Below are 20632 nucleotides of genomic sequence, written 5' to 3' on the forward strand. Positions count from 1 at the left end.
AGCCCTTCATGGCACCGGACCAGGGTATCTACGAGACCAACTTCTGCCGCACGAATCCCAGCGACTGGTTAGGTCCCACAGAGTGGGCCTCCTCTGGGTCCCGTCAACAAAACAATGTCGTTTGGCGGGGCCCAGGGGAAAAGCCTTCTCTGTGGCAGCCCCGGCCCTCTGGAAACAACTTCCCCAGAGATTAGAATTGCTCCCGCCCTCCTTGCCTTTCGTAAGCTCCTTAAAACCCACCTCTGCCCTCAGGCATGGGGGAACTGAAATATTCTTTCCCCTAGGCCTTTACAATTTATGTATGGTATGTTTGTATGTATGTATGTTTGGTTTTACAATAAGGGTTTTTAGCTGTTTTAGTATTGGATTTACATGCTGTTTTTTATTACTGTTGTTAGCCGCCCCGAGTCTACGGAGAGGGGCGGCATACAAATCCAATCAATCAATCAATCAATAATAATAATAATAATAATAATAATAATAATAATAATAATAATAATAATAATAGTAGTAGTAATTTATCAGGGAATTCATGGAAAAAAACCCAGAATAAATCAGGGAAAAAAACAAACTGTATTAAAATGTTTAAAAGTCTGGGGGAAATCATGTAAAAAAATGGATTGTGCTGCCTGGCAGAGTCAAGCAAAAATGAGCGTAACTGTGGCAATAACTTGCTTCCTCAGCTACCGATATTTCTCCATGGCTTAGCCGTTTGGTATGACGTCATCTACGACTGCACCTTAACTAGATCGCAAGTTACAGGGAAATGTCAGAGAAATATCAGGGAATTTCCAAATGCTTTCCCCCTGGACATGCTACTTTGTTTATTCCTCTATTTGTGATTCTTTTATACAGATAGTTCTTCAACCTACGACCCTCATGGCCCAAAACTTCAGGTGCTTAAGTGAGACAGTTGTTAAGGGAGCTTTTCCTCCGTTTTAAGACCTTTCTTGCCACAGCTGTTAAGTGAATCACTGCAGTTGTTCAGTTAGTAACAAGGTCGTTAAGCGAATCTGGCTTCGTCATTGACTTTGCTTGTCAGAAGGTCTCAAATCTGCGACTGTCATAAATATGAACCAGTTGCCAAGCATCTGAATTTAAATCAAATGATCACACGCAATGATTGTAAGGGTAAAAAACAGGCAGAAGTCACTTTTTTCTTTTTCTTTTGTTATTTATTTATTTATTTTCTTCATATATATATATATACAGTGGTACTTCTACCTAAGAATGCCTCTACTTATGAACTTTTCTAGATAAGAACCAGGTGTTCAAGATTTTTTTGCCTCTTCTTAAGAATTATTTTCCACTTACAAACCCAAGCTTCCGAAACTGTAACCAGAAAAGACGGGGAGAAGCCTCCGTGGGGCCTCTCTAGGAATCTCCTGGGAGGAAACAGAACCGGAAAAGGGGGGGAGAAGCCACCGTGGGGCCTCTCTAGGAATCTCCTCTGAGGAAACGGCCTCCACCCTCCTGTGGTTTCCCCAATCGCACGCATTATTTGCTTTTACATTGATTCCTATGGGAAAAATTGTTTCTTCTTATAAACTTTTCTACTTCAGAACTTGGTCATGGAATAAATTAAGTTTGTAAGTAGAGGGACCACTGTATACACACACACACACACATATCTTAAAATTCATCATTAACATACACAATTATACATTTTTATCCAATCAGCCACAAATCAATACCTTAATTTACACCTGTCCATCCATCTGTTTTTCTTCATTTCTTTACACTCCCCTCCCTCTGTCTCCCTCTCCTCCTTTTAACTCCTTTATTTATTTATTATTATTTATTATTTAGATTTCTATGCAGCTGTTCTCCGTCGACTCAGGGGCACTCACAACATAATACAAAAATAGAACATGTAAGAAATCTGAATTTAAAATGTAATCTAAAACCCCGCTCCTTAAAAGCAGTCATCCACATTCATCCCATCAAAATTATACATTTGTATCCTCGGCTGGAACTAGATATTAACACTCAAGGGTCCCAGATCTGCCAGCAAAGAAATTGACAGCATGCGACTTCCATGAGGATATTAAGAGTTCTTCAGGATTCGAGAACTGGGGGGGGAAAAAACCCCAACCAGCCAGGGTTTAAAAGAGAAGGCAGGCCTGGCAGTCTCTCTTGTGTTTCTCCCTCTGCCTGCAGGAAAGAGATGTTTGCTAAAATGGAGATAGTTGGCCAGTTTAATCTGGGGTTTATCATCGCCAAGCTGAAATCGGACCTCTTCATCATCGATCAGCACGCTACCGACGAAAAATACAACTTTGAGATGCTTCAAGAGCACACCATCTTGCAAGGGCAGAAGCTGATCAAGTGAGCATCATTCATTCATTCATTCATTCATTTATTTATTCATTCATTTATTTATTCATTCATTCATTCATTCATTCATTCATTCATAGGGTTGATATTCCTGGAGGGGTCTGTAATATGGTAAATGATTTAGCTTTACTAGATAAATGGTCAAAGCAATGGAAACTGCAGTTTAATGTTTCCAAATGTAAAATAATACACTCGGGGAAAAGGAATCCTCAATCTGAGTATTGCGTTGGCAGTTCTGTGTTCGCAAAAACTTCAGAAGAGAAGGATTTAGGGGGAGTGATTTCTGACAGTCTCCAAATGGGTGAGCAGTGTGGTCGGGCGGTAGGAAAAGCAAGTAGGATGCTTGGCTGCATAGCTAGAGGTATAACAAGCAGGAAGAGGGAGATTGTGATCCCCTTATATAGAGCGCTGGTGAGACCATATTTGGAGTACTGTGTTCAGTTCTGGAGACCTCACCTACAAAAAGATATTGACAAAATTGAAGGGGTCCAAAGACGGGCTACAAGAATGGTGGCAGGTCTTAAGCATAAAACGTATCAGGAAAGACTTCATGAACTCAATCTGTATAGTCTGGAGGACAGAAGGAAAAGGGGGGACATGATCGAAACATTTAAATATGTTAAAGGGTTAAATAAGGTCCAGGAGGGAAGTGTTTTTAATAGGAAAGTGAACACAAGAACAAGGGGACACAATCTGAAGTTAGTTGGGGAAAGATCAAAGGCAACATGAGAAAATATTATTTTACTGAAAGAGTAGTAGATCCTTGGAACAAACGTCCAGCAGACGTGGTTGGTAAATCCACAGTAACTGAATTTGAACATGCCTGGATAAACATAGATCCATCCTAAGATAAAATACAGGAAATAGTATAAGGGCAGATTAGATGGACCATGAGGTCTTTTTCTGCCGTCAGTCTTCTATGTTTCTATTCATTCATTCATTCATTCATTCAGTTAGTTAGTTAGTTAGTCCAATTTATTTATTTATTTATTTATTATTTAGATTTGTATGCCGCCCCTCCCCACAGACTCGGGGCGGCACAATGAGGGTTTTAGTGGGTATATATCTATATACACATAGTAAAATACATGATGAAGGTTATAGAGGAGATACTCATCGTAAAATATATCTAAGAAATAATAGAAAAGAAGGTATAGTAATAGAACATATCAATGAAAGAATAGGAGAAGAGATATAGAATAGAAATAGTTCTCAAAAGTTTTGGGTAATGGGGGATGTTCCCAAACTGAGCCATAAGTGGTTCATCCAAAATGCCAAGGCATGAACAAGCAAATGTATACCCAGAATATACACACAGAATCTATTTAGTGTAATTTTGGGGGAGGAAAATGGGAGAAAAAATCTGCCTACCAGATATTCACCTGACTAGTGTCCTTAGTCTGGTCGGCTTCAGCAAATTATTTTATCCCCTGGTTAAGGCTTTAAAAAAAACCTTATTGGGAGAGAGTAACAAAGAAAGAGCTTGCAAGAGTTCGGAATATTGTTAGCACCTGGTTAGGGCTGGAAAGAAACATTCGGAGCAAGTAGAGCAATGAAAAAAAAAAGCCTGCAAAGACTTAGGGCTTGGAAAACATTCTTCGCAGAGAGCAACAGTGAAAGAGCCTGCAAGGTAAGAGTTGGAAAGAATGTTAGTACACATTGTTAGAGCTGGGGGGGGGGGGGACTTTGAAAAAAGCTTATCGTACCCAAATTTTCAGCCTCTTTTAGGGAGGAGAAAAAGTTGTGTTTTATACTCCAAAAAATATAATACATTTTTTATTTATCTATCTTATCCATCTCTATCTATCTTATCTATCTATCTATCTATCTATCTATCTATCTATCTATCTATCTATCTATCTATCTATCTATCTATCTATCATCTGTTATCTATATTATCTACTATTTATATATCTATATCTATCTATCCATATGTTCTCTCATCTATATATAATCTATTAACTATATCATCTTCTGCCGCACGAATCCCAGCGACCGGTTAGGTCCCACAGAGTTGGCCTTCTTCGGGTCCCGTCGACTAAACAATGTTGTCTGGCGGGACCCAGGGGAAGAGCCTTCTCTGTGGTGGCTCTGACCCTCTGGAACCATCTCCCCCCTGAGATTAGAATTGCCCCAACCCTCCTTGCCTTTCATAAACTCCTTAAAACCCACCACATTGAATTGAAACATCTCCCCCTTGCCCATGTTGTTTTGGTGTTTGATTGATTGTGTGCTTATTTTTTATATATATTGGGGTTGCTTTTATGAATTTTTTAACTTAAAACTGTAATTAGATTGCTAATTATTAGATTTGTCACTATGTACTGTTTTTGCCATTGTTGTGAGCCACCCCGAGTCTGCGGAGAGGGGCGGCATATAAATCCAATAAATCTAATCTAATCTGTCTATCATCTATTATCTATATCATCTATCTATCATTTATTATCTATCTTATCTATGTATCATCTATTTTATCATGTCTGTCTGTCTGTCTGTCATCTCTATATACATACTTACCTACCACACACAATAGTTGCATACAATAGATGCTGCCTTCAGATTTAATGCTTGTTGCTTCTCTTCTGTGCCCCACTTTTTTCAGGCCTCAAAATCTTAATTTAACTGCTGTGAGTGAATGTATCTTGATGGATAATCTGGAGATCTTCCAAAAAAATGGATTTGATTTTTTGGTTGATGAAAACGGTGAGTTCTACTCTACCACCTCTCTCTTAGCTTTGGTAAAGGAAGTGGGAAGAAAGCAATTGGCTCTGCTTTGGGAGTGGGAAAGATCTTTCAAACGATTAAAATTGAAAAATTGGCACGCCCCGAACAATTCCATTTTAAATCTGTCTGAAATTGGAGTTCAGTTAGATATTCTTTTCCTGCAAGATTAAAAAATGTACCTGCAAGATTTAGCTCCTGATTTCCAATTATTAAACACGCAGTTATTTATTTATTTATTTATTTATGCATGCATGCATGCATGCATGCATGTATTTATGTATTTATTTATTTATTGGATTTGTATGCCGCCCCTCTCCGTGGACTCGCGGCGGCTAACAACAGTGATAAAAACAGAATGTAAAAATCCTATACTAAAACAGCTAAAAACCCTTGTTATAAACCAATCATACATAGAAACATACCATGCATAAATTGTAGAAGCCTAGGGGGAAAGATTATCTTAGTTCCCCCATGCCTGATGGCAGAGGTGGGTTTTGAGGAGCTTACGAAAGGCCAGGGGGTTGTGGGCTATTCTAATCTCTGGGGGGAGTTGGTTCCAGAGGGCCGGGGCCGCCACAGAGAAGGCTCTTCCCCTGGGCCCCGCCAAACGACATTGTTTAGTTGACGGGACTCGGAGAAGGCCCACCCTGTGGGACCTAACTGATCGCTGGGATTTGTGCGGCAGAAGGCGGTCTCGGAGATATTCTGGTCCGATGCCATGAAGGGCTTTAAAGATCATAACCAACACTTTGAATTGTGACCGGAAACTGATCGGCAACCAATGCAGACTGCGGAGTGTTGGTGAAACATGGGCATATTTAGGGTAGCCCATGATTGCTCTCGCAGCTGCATTCTGCAGTTGGGGTAGATGTTCAAATATTATCTCAGTGTAGAGACTATGACCACGATGTTACTTTAAAAACCTTTCAGCTCCTGTAACACAGAGGGTGAAGCTCATCTCTTTACCGACCAGCAAAAACTGGACTTTTGGTCCCCAAGATGTGGATGAATTAATCTTCATGTTAAGCGATTCTCCAGGAATCATGTGCAGGCCATCCAGAGTAAGGCAAATGTTCGCCTCTCGAGCATGTCGGAAATCCGTAAGTCAACTCAGCCTTGGATGGATGGATGTGAATCTGGTTTCTCCATTTGATTTTGCCTGCCAGGTTTTGGGGGGGAGGGCTTATTTTCAGGAGAACTTTCAGGGGAGGGCTTATTTTCAGGGGGAGGGCTTATTTTCAAGGGGAGATTTTGGGGGAGGGCTTGTTTTGGGGAATGGCTGATTTTCAGGGGAGGTTTTGGGGGGAGGGCTTATTTTCAGGGGAGGTTTGGGGAGGGCTTATTTTCAGGGGGAGGTTTTGGGGGAGGGCTTATTTTCAGGAGAACTTTCAGGAAGGGCTTATTTTCAGGAAGAGGGCTTATTTTCAAGGGGAGATTTTGGGGGAGGGCTTATTTTCAGGGGGAGGTTTTGGGGAGGGCTTATTTTCCGGGGAGGTTTTGGGGAGGGCTTATTTTCCGGGGGAGGTTTTGGGGGAGGGCTTATTTTCAGGAGAACTTTCAGGGAAGGGCTTATTTTCAGGAAGAGGGCTTATTTTCAAGGGGAGATTTTGGGGGAGGGCTTATTTTCAGGGGAGGTTTTGGGGAAGGGCTTATTTTTGAGAAAACACGGTATCAAACTCTAGACTTTGCTCCTCTTACAGGTGATGATTGGAACCGCCCTCACGGCCAGTGAAATGAAGAAACTGATTTCTCACATGGGTGAAATTGAGCATCCTTGGAACTGTCCGCACGGCAGGCCCACCATACGACATTTAGCCAACCTGGACCTCATTACGCAAGAGTGACAGGCTACCAGCACTTACTTTCTTGTGGAACTGTAGCCATGATCTCGTTTTAGAATCACAAGCTATTGCAAAATGCTCAATTTTGCTGGACCGGAAGCTAAAATCATGTTCGATGTTGCAAAAGAACATGGTGGCTTCGTCTTCTTCTCCTTCTTGTCCTTCTTCTTCTTCTTCCCCTTCTCCTTCTCCTCTCTCTCTCTCTCTCATGATCCATATAGACCAAGAATAGGTTCCACTTAACTTCACCACCGGTTCACATCGCAATGTTAAATCGCGTACATCCCCTTGTGTGATTTAACTTCTGCGCATGCTCGGAAGGTGGATTCAAACCAAAACATAGCTACGGAGCTGCTCAGTTCTGCTTCAGCCAAAGAAATAAATGGTGGAAGAGCTTTTGCCCAAACAGAGGATGAGAAGAAGCCATCAGCTCACAGAAAAAAATCACAAAGAATTTGGGGGGAAAGATGGTGGCGTCCACGGACCCAAAACCACCAAACCGAATCCGTGACACTATCGTCGCATCACCAGTGGGTCGCTAATAATTTGGGCGATCTGGTTTGAACTGGAAGGAACTCACTCCTGATATAAATACAATACCTTTCCATCTCCTGCCATCTGAAAAAAAGACTTTTTTGTTTGTTTTTGTTTTGTTTCAAAGACATTTTTGTTTGTAAAAGCAGTCAGAAAATACGGGGTTCTCCCCCTCCTCTCAAAAATGGGCTTATTTTATTGGTGCTTTTTTAGAAATATTGGGGTTTTGTCTGTTTTATTTATTTCCTCTGGAAATAATTAAAGAATTAAGCGCACATAACTGATTCGTTAGAGGACTTCCTGTTTTAGAACGGACCTGTTTTGTAAATAAAGATTTTTTTAAAAAAAATACACAAACGTTCTTTGTGCTTTAACAGAGTGGTTCCCATCTACAGTGTACAATGGGATGGGCAGTTCCTGTAACTACAGTGGCGGGGAGAGTATTTAGTCAGACACTAATTGTGCAAGTTCTTCCACTTAAAAAGATGAGAGAGGTCTGTAACTGACATCAGAGGTAGACCTCAACTAAGAGAGACAACATGAGAAAGTACATCCAGAAAATCACATTGTCTGATTTTATTTAGTATTTGCAAATTATGGTGGGAAATAAGCATTTGGTCAATAACAAAAGTTCAACAGTATGATAGAGATGGTTAATTGCCAGTTGTGAGTTTTAGGGTGTCACAGCATATTAGCAATTGGAAAATGAAAGGCTTAAACAAATAATCTACTATTACAGATAGCCTTTAGTATCTGATTTGTCTACTTGTAAATGAAAGATAAAATTTAAATCAAATTAAGATCCATCACATAGGGTAGTTAGATCATTTATAACAAAGTGGGATAGAGAAAAGAGAAAAAAATATGTAATAAAACGACACAACACTTTCATACTTTAGGAAATATTCTACACAGTACAGTCAATTTCCATTGTTTTGCGCATAACATTTGCCCTTAAATTCCTTTCCAATCTTCTGTATCTACATGCCTTTCTTGCTCCTGGGTAATAGAAGAACAATAACTCCTCTTCCAGAAGGGCATGAGTTTAGCTTTCAGAAATAAGAGGGGAGTTAGGCCATTTCTAAAATCGAAGCCTGACCTACTTGTAATTCATCTGGCACCTTGTATCAAGTTCTTGATAACATTATCTTGAATTTAAATATTTTAAAAAATTATTTGTGCCTCTTGCAGTTATCAAAGGAATAATTTTGAAAGCATTAAATTAAGTGCAAACAGGAGCAGGCAGACCTGACCAATCTCAGATTATCTGTAAAAAATAAAAACTTAATATTCTACTTCATTAACTAAAATAGCAAAGTTAATATAGTTTATTTCTACACAGCGATAGACAGACAGACAAATATTCCTCTGTAGAACTCCATGAGCAGTTTGAACTTCCTTCCTAAAAGTGGGCAGTTGGGGGCTATTCCCCAGATGTGCAATTGGGCCGGGCTCTGCAAAAACCAAAGCTGCCCCTTTGCAAAACCGAGGTTTATACTGTACATTGTATTACTGTATGCGGAAAGATGAACCCGGAAGAGGAGATGGCTGAAGTCCCGCCCACTTTTCCTCAGAACAACCAGGAAGCTGCTCGCTCGCTCAGCCCAGCCCCGCGGTTGCCCTGGCTACCGCCCAAGACTTCCCCGCGGTTGCTATGGCCACGGCTCGAGCCTCTTAGCTACTGGCATCGCAGGGAAACTTCAGGCCGCTTTTGCGAAGGGTTGCAAAATAGGAGGGATTTCCAAAGAGGTGGATTTTAATATTTATATGTTTTTCCTTGGTTTTCTTCGTGGCTTTCAAATTTGCATTTGCTGCCCCGGCCCCTGAAGGACTACAACTCCCCTAATCCCCAACCTGTTCCTGTTACGGTTATTGTAAATTTTTTAACCATCCCTCCCAAGTTGCTAGGCCTTGCAATGATTTGGGGCTAATTATTATTCTTTTTTTATTATTATTCATTTATAAACTTAAAAAAAAATCATAAAAGAAAAAACAAACCAATAAGACCTTGTACAATACGAGTCAAAACCAAAAATGAAACATGTATACAGTACATACATTTATACCTTTAAAGTTATTTTACGGTACATATATCGGCTAATACTTTGTTCATTTACTATTTTTAATCTATTTCTACTGTCATTATACTTTATATAACTCTAAGGGTCTTAATTATAACACCATTACTTAATATATATAAATATTTCTAAGTATTGATATAATACGATATTATGTTTATTTAGTTACTGTATCTAATTATTATTCTTATTTTCATTATTGAGTCAGATCTGGCCAAATCTGGAAATAAGAATAATAATTAGATACAGTAGCCTGAGCTCTCTCTGTTTGTTCTTAAAAAGCCTTAAAAGTTAGTTAAAAGGTTACACTTTTGAGTGGTTTTGGGGGGTTACATTTGGAGTTTTCAAATGTTGCTTTCTAGAATAGAAACTTTTTTTCCAAAAAAATACCCACAATCAAAGAGCTATTAAAAATAATAACAATGAGATAAAGCTCTGAGTTTTTAGAAAGAAGTCTGTTTTTTTTAAAAAAAAATGTGCTATGTACAATGACTATATTTTCTTGGCGGAAAATATAAAGGATCCATCAGTATAAATAAACTTCATTGTTTATGCATGTGAGCTTTACAAAGGAAAATTCAAGAGCTAAACTAAGAAATAACACAAGAGTGTGCAGTGTAACATTAATATCTAAAAATATCTAAAAAGTGTAAAAAGCACTTTTTATAAAGTTTATACTTTAAATGGAAGTTATAAGAAGCAAGCATTAAAAATAATTTGTGCACAGGCTGTGGATTAACCAGGCCCCTTTGTACAGTAAAAGAGAAATGAGCAAATTAAATATGAATGTTTAAAAAATAAATGTATTGCACAGTTTTCTGAAATAAAGGGTTGTTCTTTGTAATAAAGCAGCATAAAACAAATTTAATGTCTGCCAGTTCTGTGGAGCCTTTTTAATATGTACACTTAGCTATGTTACCAAATAGTAAATTCTTTGAACACCTATAAAACCTATAATTTTTTTGATTCTGTATTTGGTTTTATTCCACTAGATTTGATTATAAATATTTTTATTACATTCAGTATCATCAATGCCTTTGAATTGTTCAACGAAGAAAATAAGTAATAGACATACTAATTTTACATATTATTGACCATGTGAGTCCCTTAACAAATGTAGTGATTCGCTTAAGAATGTAAAATTGACCACAATTCACTTAACAACTGACTTGATTGGCAACAGAAATTCTCATCTCATTGTGGTCGTGTGTTGAGCAACCTGTACATCTCATTCAATCATTTCCCTGAAGTCTTCTAATGAAATATTTCTTTTTTCCACCTCGAGATTAAAAATAGGAGCTCTACTCTTTGCCAGGACAACTAATTCTGCCCTGCATCAGAGCGATGGGTAAAGAGAAGAAGAAGGACAGTAAAAAAGGAGATAAGTCTGCGCTTGCTGCAGCCCACGACACGTCCATCGAGTTAGCAGTTTCTAACCAGAATGTCCCACCTCTGTCGGACCAGGGGGATGAGCAGTCGGCTACTCGGGTAACTTCCAAAGAAGAAACTAAGGAGCCACCTCCTATCCCTGAACCCATTGAGTATGAAGAACCCATCCTCACGCAACTGATAGTTGAACGGTAAAACCAGAGTTTTTGCTTTCTAATTTGACCAATTTTGGAGGCTGGCTGAATCCCTGCTCGTAATTTTTGATGGATCCCCAATAGGAGATGAAGCCAAGATCAACCATGCTTCTTTAGTGGAATAAGTGCTCACAGTCACTCATGCCCTCATCACCTCAAGGCTCGACTACTGTAACGCTCTCTACATGGGGCTACCTTTGAAAAGTGTTCGGAAACTTCAGATCGTGCAGAATGCAGCTGCGAGAGAAATCATGGGCTTTCCCAAATATGCTCATGTTACACCAACACTCCGCAGTCTGCATTGGTTGCCGATCAGTTTCCGGTCACAATTCAAAGTGTTGGTTATGACCTATAAAGCCCTTCATGGCACCGGACCAGATTACATCAGGGACCGCCTTCTATGGCACGAATCCCAGCGACCAGTCAGGTCCCACAGAGTGGGTCTTCTCCGGGTCCTGTCAACTAAACAATGCCGCTTGGCGGGACCCAAGGGAAGAGCCTTCTCTGTGGCGGCCCCGGCCCTCTGGAACTTAACTCCCCCCGGAGATTAGAATTGCCCCCATCCTCCTTGCCTTTCGTAAGCTACTCAAAACCCACCTCTGCCGCCAGGCATGGGGGAATTAAGATTCCTTTTCCCCCTAGGCCTTTACAATTTTATGCATGGTATGTTTGTATGTATGTTTGGTTTTTTATATTAATGGGTTTTTAATTCGTTTTTAGTATTGGATTACTATTGTACACTATTTTATGATTGCTGTTAGCCACCCCAAGTCTTCGGAAAGGGGCGGCATATAAATTCAATTAATAATAATAATAATAATAATAATAATAATAATAATAATAATAATAATAAGTGGTCTGAGGTCATTCTCCACTGAGCCTTTTCTAGGCTTGAGATGATTCCTCTGATCCGAGAAGGAAAAATTGGCCAGGTTATTTCTTTATAACCACTCAGGGGTGTCTCAGAGTTCTGTGTTGATTTGACCCTGCCCTAAATGGCTGTGTTCAATATGATTTATTAACAGAGGTGAATTTTCATCTTTAATTTATGTTCCCCCATAGCTACGAGGGAGAAAAGACCCGCGGGTTGTACGAAGGGGAAGGAACTGCCTATTTTCAAGGAGGCAACGTCTATAAGGTGACAAATTGACAATATCTATGTGTTAAATCTTAAGGATATAGAATTTCCTTCCGTGTGATAGGGTCTATCACTATTTCCTTGAGGTGTAAGGTGGATTTAAAAATGAGTTTCTTCTATTTTCTGTACGTGGGCTGAAATGATGGCATGAACTCTGTTCTGCCTGACTAGGCTCAGGCAATGCGTAACAGTCCAAGGAAAAGAAATCAAACACACATGTGCTCTGCTAATCAGCAAACTTGTATTAAATAAATAAAAAAGGGTTACTCAAAACAGTCCTTAGTGTCCAGAAACAATGATAGTGCAAGGCTTACTTCAGCCGCTTACAAAAACACAGGAAAAAACAAACAAAGACAACCTGGAATGAGCAAAGACGTTTCAGGAGTCCTTTTGAATCTTTGGAGCAAACAGCAAGTCCCAGAGGTTTCACCTCCCACGTGTCTGAAAAAGCTGGGTTGAAAACTCCAAAGGCACGGAACAGAAACTTCAGAGCAGGAACCACAAAATAACACAGATAAACAGCCACAGTTTGCCTTGTGCCTTTGTTCCCTTTTATACCTTTAGCCCTCATTAAGGGAACCACACCCAGCCCTCAGCAGTGTTCCCTCTAATTTTTTTTTGGGGGGGGGCGGAAAAGTATAGTGTCTGAGCGGCAGTCCCTTCGGGACTGGGCGGCACAGAAATAATAAATAAATAAATAAACAAACAAACAAACAAATAAAAAACCCACCTTGTTTTGCTTCAGAGAATTTCAAAATAAAATACTGTACTGTGTGTCTATAACAGTGAGCTCATAATAGGGCAACTCTATCAATATCAAAATGCCACTTAAATAGTTGAGCTAGTTTCAAACTAGATTTTGATTTTCTTTCTCTCTTCCTTACTCCCATTCTTTTTCTTTCTCTTTTCCTTCCTTTCTTTTTTCTATCTGTTTCTCTCTCTTCCTCTCTCTCTCCTTCCCTCTCACTCTTTCCCTCTCGGCTTCTGGGCAGGTTTGGAAAACTCTGAGTTGATGATGATTTTTAAGTGAGCGATTGCTCACTGCTCAGCTTAGAGGGAACTATGGCCCTCAGTATAAGAACCACACCCAGCCCAGGTGCTACTCTGATGACTTGTAATATTCCTTCAATCGATCCCTCCTTTGCATACCTCTTCCGCTAGGCAGATCAATATATTGATCTGCAGAGGAATCCAAGGAAGAGAGACTGTCTGAGGGACTGCATGCCAAATCCCCTGGGCTGTCTGCTGAATCCTGCGAACCAGTGGCCTCATTCTCCTGGCTGTCCGCCACGTCTTCCTGGCTGTCCGCCACGTCTTCCTGGCTGTCTGCCACGTCTTCCTGGCTGTCTGCCACGTCTTCCTGGCTGTCAGCCAGGCTTTCGCACTCACTTTGTGCCGCGTCTCTCCCATCTGTGGGAGCAGCGGCTGGCCCAGGCCCAAACACAACAAACTCAAGCCTGGTGAGAAAACCAGGGCTGGTCGACACTCTAGAAGAGATTTGGAAGTTTGACTTTTCTTACTGTTCTGCAATTTGAAGGGTCATTCCATCCTCTCATCAGTTTCTTCTTGACATTATGTAGGGCATATTTTCAGAAGGGCTTATGCATGGACAAGGGACTTACACGTGGGCTGATGGAGTGCAGTACGAGGTAAGTACCGTCCCAGAATTTTCAGCAAAAAGGGCTATTTTAGATGGAGATGTAGGGAGCTGAACCTCCACCTGGAACGTCCCTGGATTAAGAAGGCCTGGTCTGTCTTAAAATAATGCCCCTCTGTTTATTGAACTGTGGTATTGATTTCTCCTCCCTCTGTTTGAACCGATCCACTGTCCGTTGTCGAGGTTTCCTACCTTTCCAGGTGAGGAGAAGGAGTGAGCTTTTTCTTACTCCTAGCTGATACCCGTGCTTCGCTACAAAACTGTGATGGGGCTTGAAAAATTGACACTTAATGCTTGAAAATTAATGAATAGTTTAAAAAGGGACTGTATTATTTCAGATGGTAAGCTAAGTTTCTGTGAAAGCAAAACCAAAACTGAAACTCCTCTGCTTGTGTTTTGCATTTGGATCAGATTTCTTTTCAGGTGGGGAGGGAGCAGTAGAACTCCTTAGCATCAAAGCTTGTTACTAATAATGTAAAAAAATATTCATGCTCCAATGGTCATTTTGAAAAATGCTTTCTTAGTGAGCACCTAGAAGCCAAGAGGAAGACACATGGCAGATTTCAAATGTGTAGATTTTATGGTTCTGGAGCTTTCGTGATGAATGTGTGAGCGTTTTCGCTTTTATATATATAGATTTTCCTCTATGATTGTGCAGAAATGGACAGACTTACCCCAAAACTCAAAAACAAAGAAGACTCAAAATACTATGAAATTTGGGAAAAATTTTATGAATGGGTAACAACAAGGAAAAAAGATAAAAAATTAAAACGAAAACAAGAAGATACATGAAAATAACAATGATAGTGAATAAACACTAGGTTCTGAAAATCATCAATTGATTTGATATTAAACTCAATCCAAACTGATCTTAGATAAAGTGTATGACAGAGCAAAACCTTCAAGAACCGCGGCTGCCATATGCCGCACACCAACAATTAAAAGAAATTTGGAACTGTTATAAAACAGTTCAATGGGGGGGTACGGGCTAATGAAAGGCAATAGTGTATAAAGTACAGTGGTCCCCCGATTATCGCGAGGGTTCCGTTCCAGGACCCCTCGCGATGATCGGTTTTTCGCGAAGTAGCGGTGCGGAAGTAAAAACACCATCTGCGCATGCGCAGATGGTGTTTTTACTTCCGCCGCAGCAGCGAGGAGCCGAAGATTGGGGTTTCCCCGCCGCCCACGCAAACTCCTTGCTGCTGCCGCGCCCGCCGCTTGTCCGCCGCCTGCCTGCCCGCGCGCCCGCCCTTCGCCCGCCCACGCCGTTCGCTCGCGTCGCTTCCCAGCTGAGTCCTGAAGCGAACTTCCGCGTTTGGCTTCAGGACTCAGCTGGGAAGCGGCGCTGGGGTTTCCCCGCCGCCCACGCAAACTCCTCGCTGATGCCCGCCGCTCGCCCTCCCGCCAGCAAGAGGGGGAAGACCCAGGGAAGCAGCCCAGCAGCTGATCTGCCCGGCGCCATCTACGCATGCGTGGCCATAGAAAAAAGGGTGCGCATGCGCAGATGGTGTTTTTACTTCCGGGTTGAAAAATCGCGATATAGCGTTTCGCAATGATCGAGATCGCGAAACTCGGGGGACCACTGTATTTATATAGAAAGTTTAGAATTTAATCTCAATGATGATATAACAATGTTTTTGCTTTGAAATGACATGGAATATTTGTACAAAATAATTAAGAAGTTAAGCACAATGATTATATAACTATGAGTATGTTTTGAAACAGTGATGTAAAACAATATATATATTTGCTCTTCCTTTTTAACCTTTGTAATATAATAAAAACTATTTTAAAAAAAAGATTTTCCTCTCTTGAAGGGAAACTTCGTCAAGAACATTCAAATGGATCACGGTACTTACAGGTGGCCGGATGGTAGCGTTTATGAAGGTGAAGTGAAGAACGGGATCAGACATGGTTTCGGCATGTACAAATGTGGCACTTATCCTGTTTCGTATATTGGCAAGTGGGTGGAAGGCAAGAGACATGGCAAGGTAGGGAAAACGTGTTTGCTGGAACCATACAGGGAGTCCTTGACTTACAACAGTTCATTTAGTGACCGTTCAGAGTTACAACGGCCTAGCAGCAGCAATTTTGAGCTCAGTTGTGGTTATAAGCGTGAGATTACTTGCAGTTGCCATGATTGGATTCTGAGCAGGAAGGTCTCCCTTGCAGTGATCATGGCTTAAAATCCTTTTAAAATCCTCTTCCTTCCCACAGCCACAAAGGGGGAGTTCTTGGAGTTGGCTTCATGGCAGACAGATGGATAATCCAAAGTGTTTTAGTAATACAGTGTTCCCTCGATTTTCGCGGGTTCATACTTCGCGAATAGCCTATACCACGGTTTTTCAAAAAATATTAATTAAAAAATACTTCGCGGTTTTTTCCTATACCACGTTTTTCCCCACCCGATGACGTCATATGTCATAGCCAAACTAATAATTTTTGCAAATAAATAACAAAAAATAATAATTATTGTTAATAAATAATTATGTTTATAAATATCAGGATCACTAAGTGTCTTATTCAATGGTGAGTACCAGTAATAATGGTGAGTAAATGGTTATTAAGGGAATGGGAAATGGTAATTTAGGGGTTTAAAGTGTTAAGGGATGGCTTGTGATACTGTCCATAGCCAAAAATGGTGTATTTACTTCCGCATCTCTACTTTGCGGAAATTCGACTTTCGCAGGCAATCTCGGAGCGCATCCCCCGCGAAAATCGAGGGAACACTGTATAATGTGCGTCCTTCTTGAATAACACTTGATAGAAGGTGCTTGAGTCTTCTTAGAGCCCTGCACACCAAGAAAAATTAGACACACAGTTTTTTCCTGAACGCCATCACTCCGCTAAACAAATAATTTCCTCAACACTGTCAAATTATTCACTAAGACTGAATTACTGTTACTATTAGTCTTCTCATCATTCCCATCACTCATCTCCTCCCACTTATGACTGTATGACTGTATGACTGTAACTTGTTGCTTGTATCCTTATGATATATATTAATATTGATTGTTTCCTGATTGCTTATTTGTACTCTATGACAATCATGAAGTATTTAACTCATATGCTCCAAAAAACAAATTCTTTGTGTGTCCAATCCCACTTGGCCAATAAAGAAATCTCTTCTCTTCTCTGCGTTAAAGTATTTGTGTGATTGATTTTTTAGGGTACCATTTACTACAACGAGGCAGGTTCTTCTTGGTATGAAGGAGACTTTGTGTACAACATAAAAAGTGGATGGGGAATAAGACGGTAAGATGATCCTTTCTTCTCTATGGGGGAGTTAGAAGTTGATGGACACTTTTGGAGGAGTTACATAACAGAATTACAGAATTAGAAGGGACCTTGGAGGTCTTCTAGTCCAACCCTGTGTTCAGGCAGGAAACCATATACCATTTTAGACAAATGGTTGTCCAATCTTTTCTTTAAAACCTCCAGTGTTGTTAGCATTCACAAATTCTGGAGGCAAAGAGTTCCACCGGTTAATTGTTCTCCCTGTCAGGAAGTTTCTCCTTAGTTCTACAGTAGGTTGCTTCTCTCCTTGATTAGTTTGTTTGTTTGTTTGTTTATTTATTTATTTAGTTAGTTAGTTAGTTAGTTAGTTAGTTAGTTAGTTAGTTAGTTAGTTATCTATCTATCTATCTATCTATCTATCTATCTATCTATCTATCTATCTATCTATCTATTCGACTTTTTAGTTTCCATCCATTGTTCCTCGCCTTGCCTTCTGGAGCTTTCAAGAATAGGTCGACTCCCCTTTTCGTTGTGGCAGCCCCTTAGCAGGGGTGGGCTACTGCCCGGACAGGGGGGGAACACAGTGGGGTAGTCAAAATAGAGCTCCACCCCAGAGCACCCAATTTGCACTGAAAGATGTTGAAAGAAAATGCAGGGTGTCCTGCATAAGCCGCTCCCACAGTAGGATAGTAAATATTTTGGTAGCCCTTCACTTCCCCTTAGCTACTGTCCACCCTGGATCACCTGGAGGTGAACGTTCACCTCCATTTTAAGGAGCCAGTAGGACAGGGACCACAATAAAATGTAACTACGGGATTTTATGAAATACAAGTTCTAGCATGAAGAGAAAGGATGACAAGGCTTCAAACTCATTGGTGTTCCTGAAGAAGAAAAATTGCTCCTGCATATTTTAATTATTCGCAACTTGGGCGTCCTACTCGATCCACAGCTGACATTGGAACATCATCTTTCGGCTGTGGCGAGGGGGGCGTTTGCCCAGGTTTGCCTGGTGCACCAGTTGCGGCCCTATTTGGACCAGGAGTCACTGTTCACAGTCACTCATGCCCTCATCACCTCGAGGTTCGATTACTGCAATGCTCTCTACATGGGGCTACCTTTGAAGAGTGTTCGGAAAGTTCAGATCGTGCAGAATGCGGCCGCGAGAGCTATCGTGGGGCTTCCTAGATTCGCCCACGTTTCTACAACACTCCGTGGCTTGCATTGGCTGCCGATCAGTTTCCAGTCACAATTCAAAGTGTTGGTAATGACCTTTAAAACCGTACATGGCAGTGAACCAGAGTACCTCCGGAACCGCCTTCTACCGTACGAATCCCAGCGGCCGATTAGGTCCCACAGAGTTGGCCTTCTCCGGGTCCCGTCGACAAAACAATGTCGTTTGGCGGGCCGCAGGGGAAGAGCCTTATCTGTGGCGGCCCCGGCCCTCTGGAATCAACTCGCCCCGGAGATTAGAATGGCCCCCACCCTCCTTGTCTTTCACAAATTACTCAAGACCCACCTTTATCGCCAGGCATGGGGGAACTGAGACACCTCCCCCAGGCTTTTATATTTTATGTTTGGTATGCATGTGTTGTATGGTTTTAATTGTTGGGGTTTTATATATACTTTTTTAAATATTAGATTTGTATTAGTATTATATTGTTTTGTTATTGTTGTGAGCCGCCCTGAGTCTTCAGAGAGGGGTGGCATACAAATCTAATAAATTATTATTAAATTATTATTATTTTTTTAAATGAGAGGAAAACTTGTGATGTATGATGTTTGACCTACACAGGACCTCCTGTCCCAGAGTTTTCCGCTAAAAGGGCTCCATCTGAAAGGGTCCTGGTCTGTCTTATTGAACTGTAATGTGGATGTTCTCCTTGGTCTCTTTAAACAGTTACAAATCTGGGAATATCTATGAAGGGCAATGGGAGAGAGACCTTCGCCATGGAGAAGGACGGATGAGGTGGCTCACCTCAAACCAGGAATACACTGGAGTGTGGGTGAATGGTATACAGGTGAGACCAAGTAGAGCTGTTTTCCTTTTCCCAATTCCTCCAACTACATAGAGTTAAGACCATGGGACATAGAAGGAATCCAACTGGAGAAAAATCAATTATAGTTTGGAAGGGTTAATGGTAAATGGAAGCCAGTCCGTCAAAGAACACGGTGGCTGGAAAACCATCAAGCCAGAGCATAGGACAACTCAAAGAAATAGTGCAAGACTGGAACATAGAAACATAGAAACATAGAAGTCTGACGGCAGAAAAAGACCTCATGGTCCATCTAGTCTGCCCTTATACTATTTCCTGTATTTTATCTTACAATGGATATATGTTTATCCCAGGCATGTTTCAATTCAGTTACTGTGGATTTACCTACCACGTCTGCTGGAAGTTTGTTGCACTTATCCTGTTTCGTATATTGGCAAGTGGGTGGAAGGCAAGAGACATGGCAAGGTAGTGAAAACGTGCTGGAACCATACAGGGAGTCCTTGACTTACAACAGTTCATTTAGTGACCGTTCAAAGTTACTTTTTAAAAAAAAATATTTTTATTAATTTTTCTTAAAATAAACAGACACACATACAAACATTAAACATAAAGTGGGGTGCATTTCCCCCGCTTCTCTTGAAAGTATAGATTCAAATACAGAAAAAGAATACATAATTGAATATATGTTGAATATTAAAAAGTCTAGTGACCGTTCAAAGTTACAACGGCCTAGCAACAGCAATTTTGAGCTCAGTTGTGGTTATAAGCGCGAGATTACTTGCAGTTGCCATGATTGGATTCTGGGCAGGAATTCTGGGAATTGAAGTCCACACAACTTCAAGTCACTAAAATTGAAAAATACTGCTCTCTAGAAAACAGTGTGTCGGTTGATTTCCCTAGCACGGCCAAGGTACCCATACCTGGTACCTGAAGAGGATCGCTGGGTCACAGTATCCCTTAAGGAATGAATACGTTGGAGATTTTGTCAACGGCGATCGGCACGGACACGGAAAATTCTTCTTTGCCAGCGGCGCAATGTACGACGGAGATTGGGTGCTGAATAAAAAGCATGGGACGGTAAGTCGGAGAAGTAAGTTGCATCCAGTTCTGGTCACCACACTTCAAAAAAGATATAGAGACTCTAGAGAGGGTGCAGAAAAGAGCAACCAAAATGATAAAGGGACTAGAGACCAGGCTATACGAGGAAAGGTTGCTGGAACTGGGCATGGATAGTCTAGTAAAAAGAAGGGCTAGGGGGGACATGATAGCTGCATACAGGTACTTGAGGGATTGCCACAGAGAGGAGGGGGACACACTGTTTTCCAGGGCACCAGAGGGCCGGACGAGGAACAACGGTTGGAAACTGACCAAGGAAAGATTCAACCTGGAGATAAGAAAGAATTTCCTGACAGTGAGAGCGATCAACCAGTGGAACGGCCTGCCAGCAGAGGTTGAGGACTCCCCAACTTTGGACATTTTCAAGAGGAGATTGGACTGCCATTTGGCTGG

At 41.0% G+C, this 20632-nt stretch overlaps 2 protein-coding genes across 3 annotated transcripts in view; both read left to right on the forward strand.

The window, feature by feature from the left end:
- Window positions 1-7786, forward strand: part of PMS2 (PMS1 homolog 2, mismatch repair system component) — a 24190-nt gene extending 16404 nt beyond the window's left edge. Inside the window, exons 8-11 of the mRNA XM_070761217.1 lie at window positions 2161-2328; window positions 4940-5040; window positions 5992-6161; window positions 6762-7786. Of these exons, the coding sequence (XP_070617318.1) occupies window positions 2161-2328; window positions 4940-5040; window positions 5992-6161; window positions 6762-6905 (583 nt within the window). The 3' untranslated portion in view covers window positions 6906-7786. The remainder of the gene's footprint in view (window positions 1-2160; window positions 2329-4939; window positions 5041-5991; window positions 6162-6761) is intronic.
- Window positions 7787-9101: 1315 nt separating this feature from the next.
- Window positions 9102-20632, forward strand: part of LOC139172273 (radial spoke head 10 homolog B-like) — a 48472-nt gene continuing 36941 nt past the window's right edge. For both annotated transcript variants that reach the window (XM_070761218.1, XM_070761219.1), the window contains exons 1-8: window positions 9102-9185; window positions 10800-11094; window positions 12160-12235; window positions 13816-13884; window positions 15710-15883; window positions 17062-17147; window positions 19027-19147; window positions 20024-20200. In XM_070761218.1, the coding sequence (XP_070617319.1) occupies window positions 10859-11094; window positions 12160-12235; window positions 13816-13884; window positions 15710-15883; window positions 17062-17147; window positions 19027-19147; window positions 20024-20200 (939 nt within the window). In that variant the 5' untranslated portion in view covers window positions 9102-9185; window positions 10800-10858. The remainder of the gene's footprint in view (window positions 9186-10799; window positions 11095-12159; window positions 12236-13815; window positions 13885-15709; window positions 15884-17061; window positions 17148-19026; window positions 19148-20023; window positions 20201-20632) is intronic.

This window comes from Erythrolamprus reginae, chromosome 9 (genome assembly GCF_031021105.1).
Source record: "Erythrolamprus reginae isolate rEryReg1 chromosome 9, rEryReg1.hap1, whole genome shotgun sequence".
Lineage (NCBI taxonomy): Eukaryota > Metazoa > Chordata > Lepidosauria > Squamata > Dipsadidae > Erythrolamprus > Erythrolamprus reginae.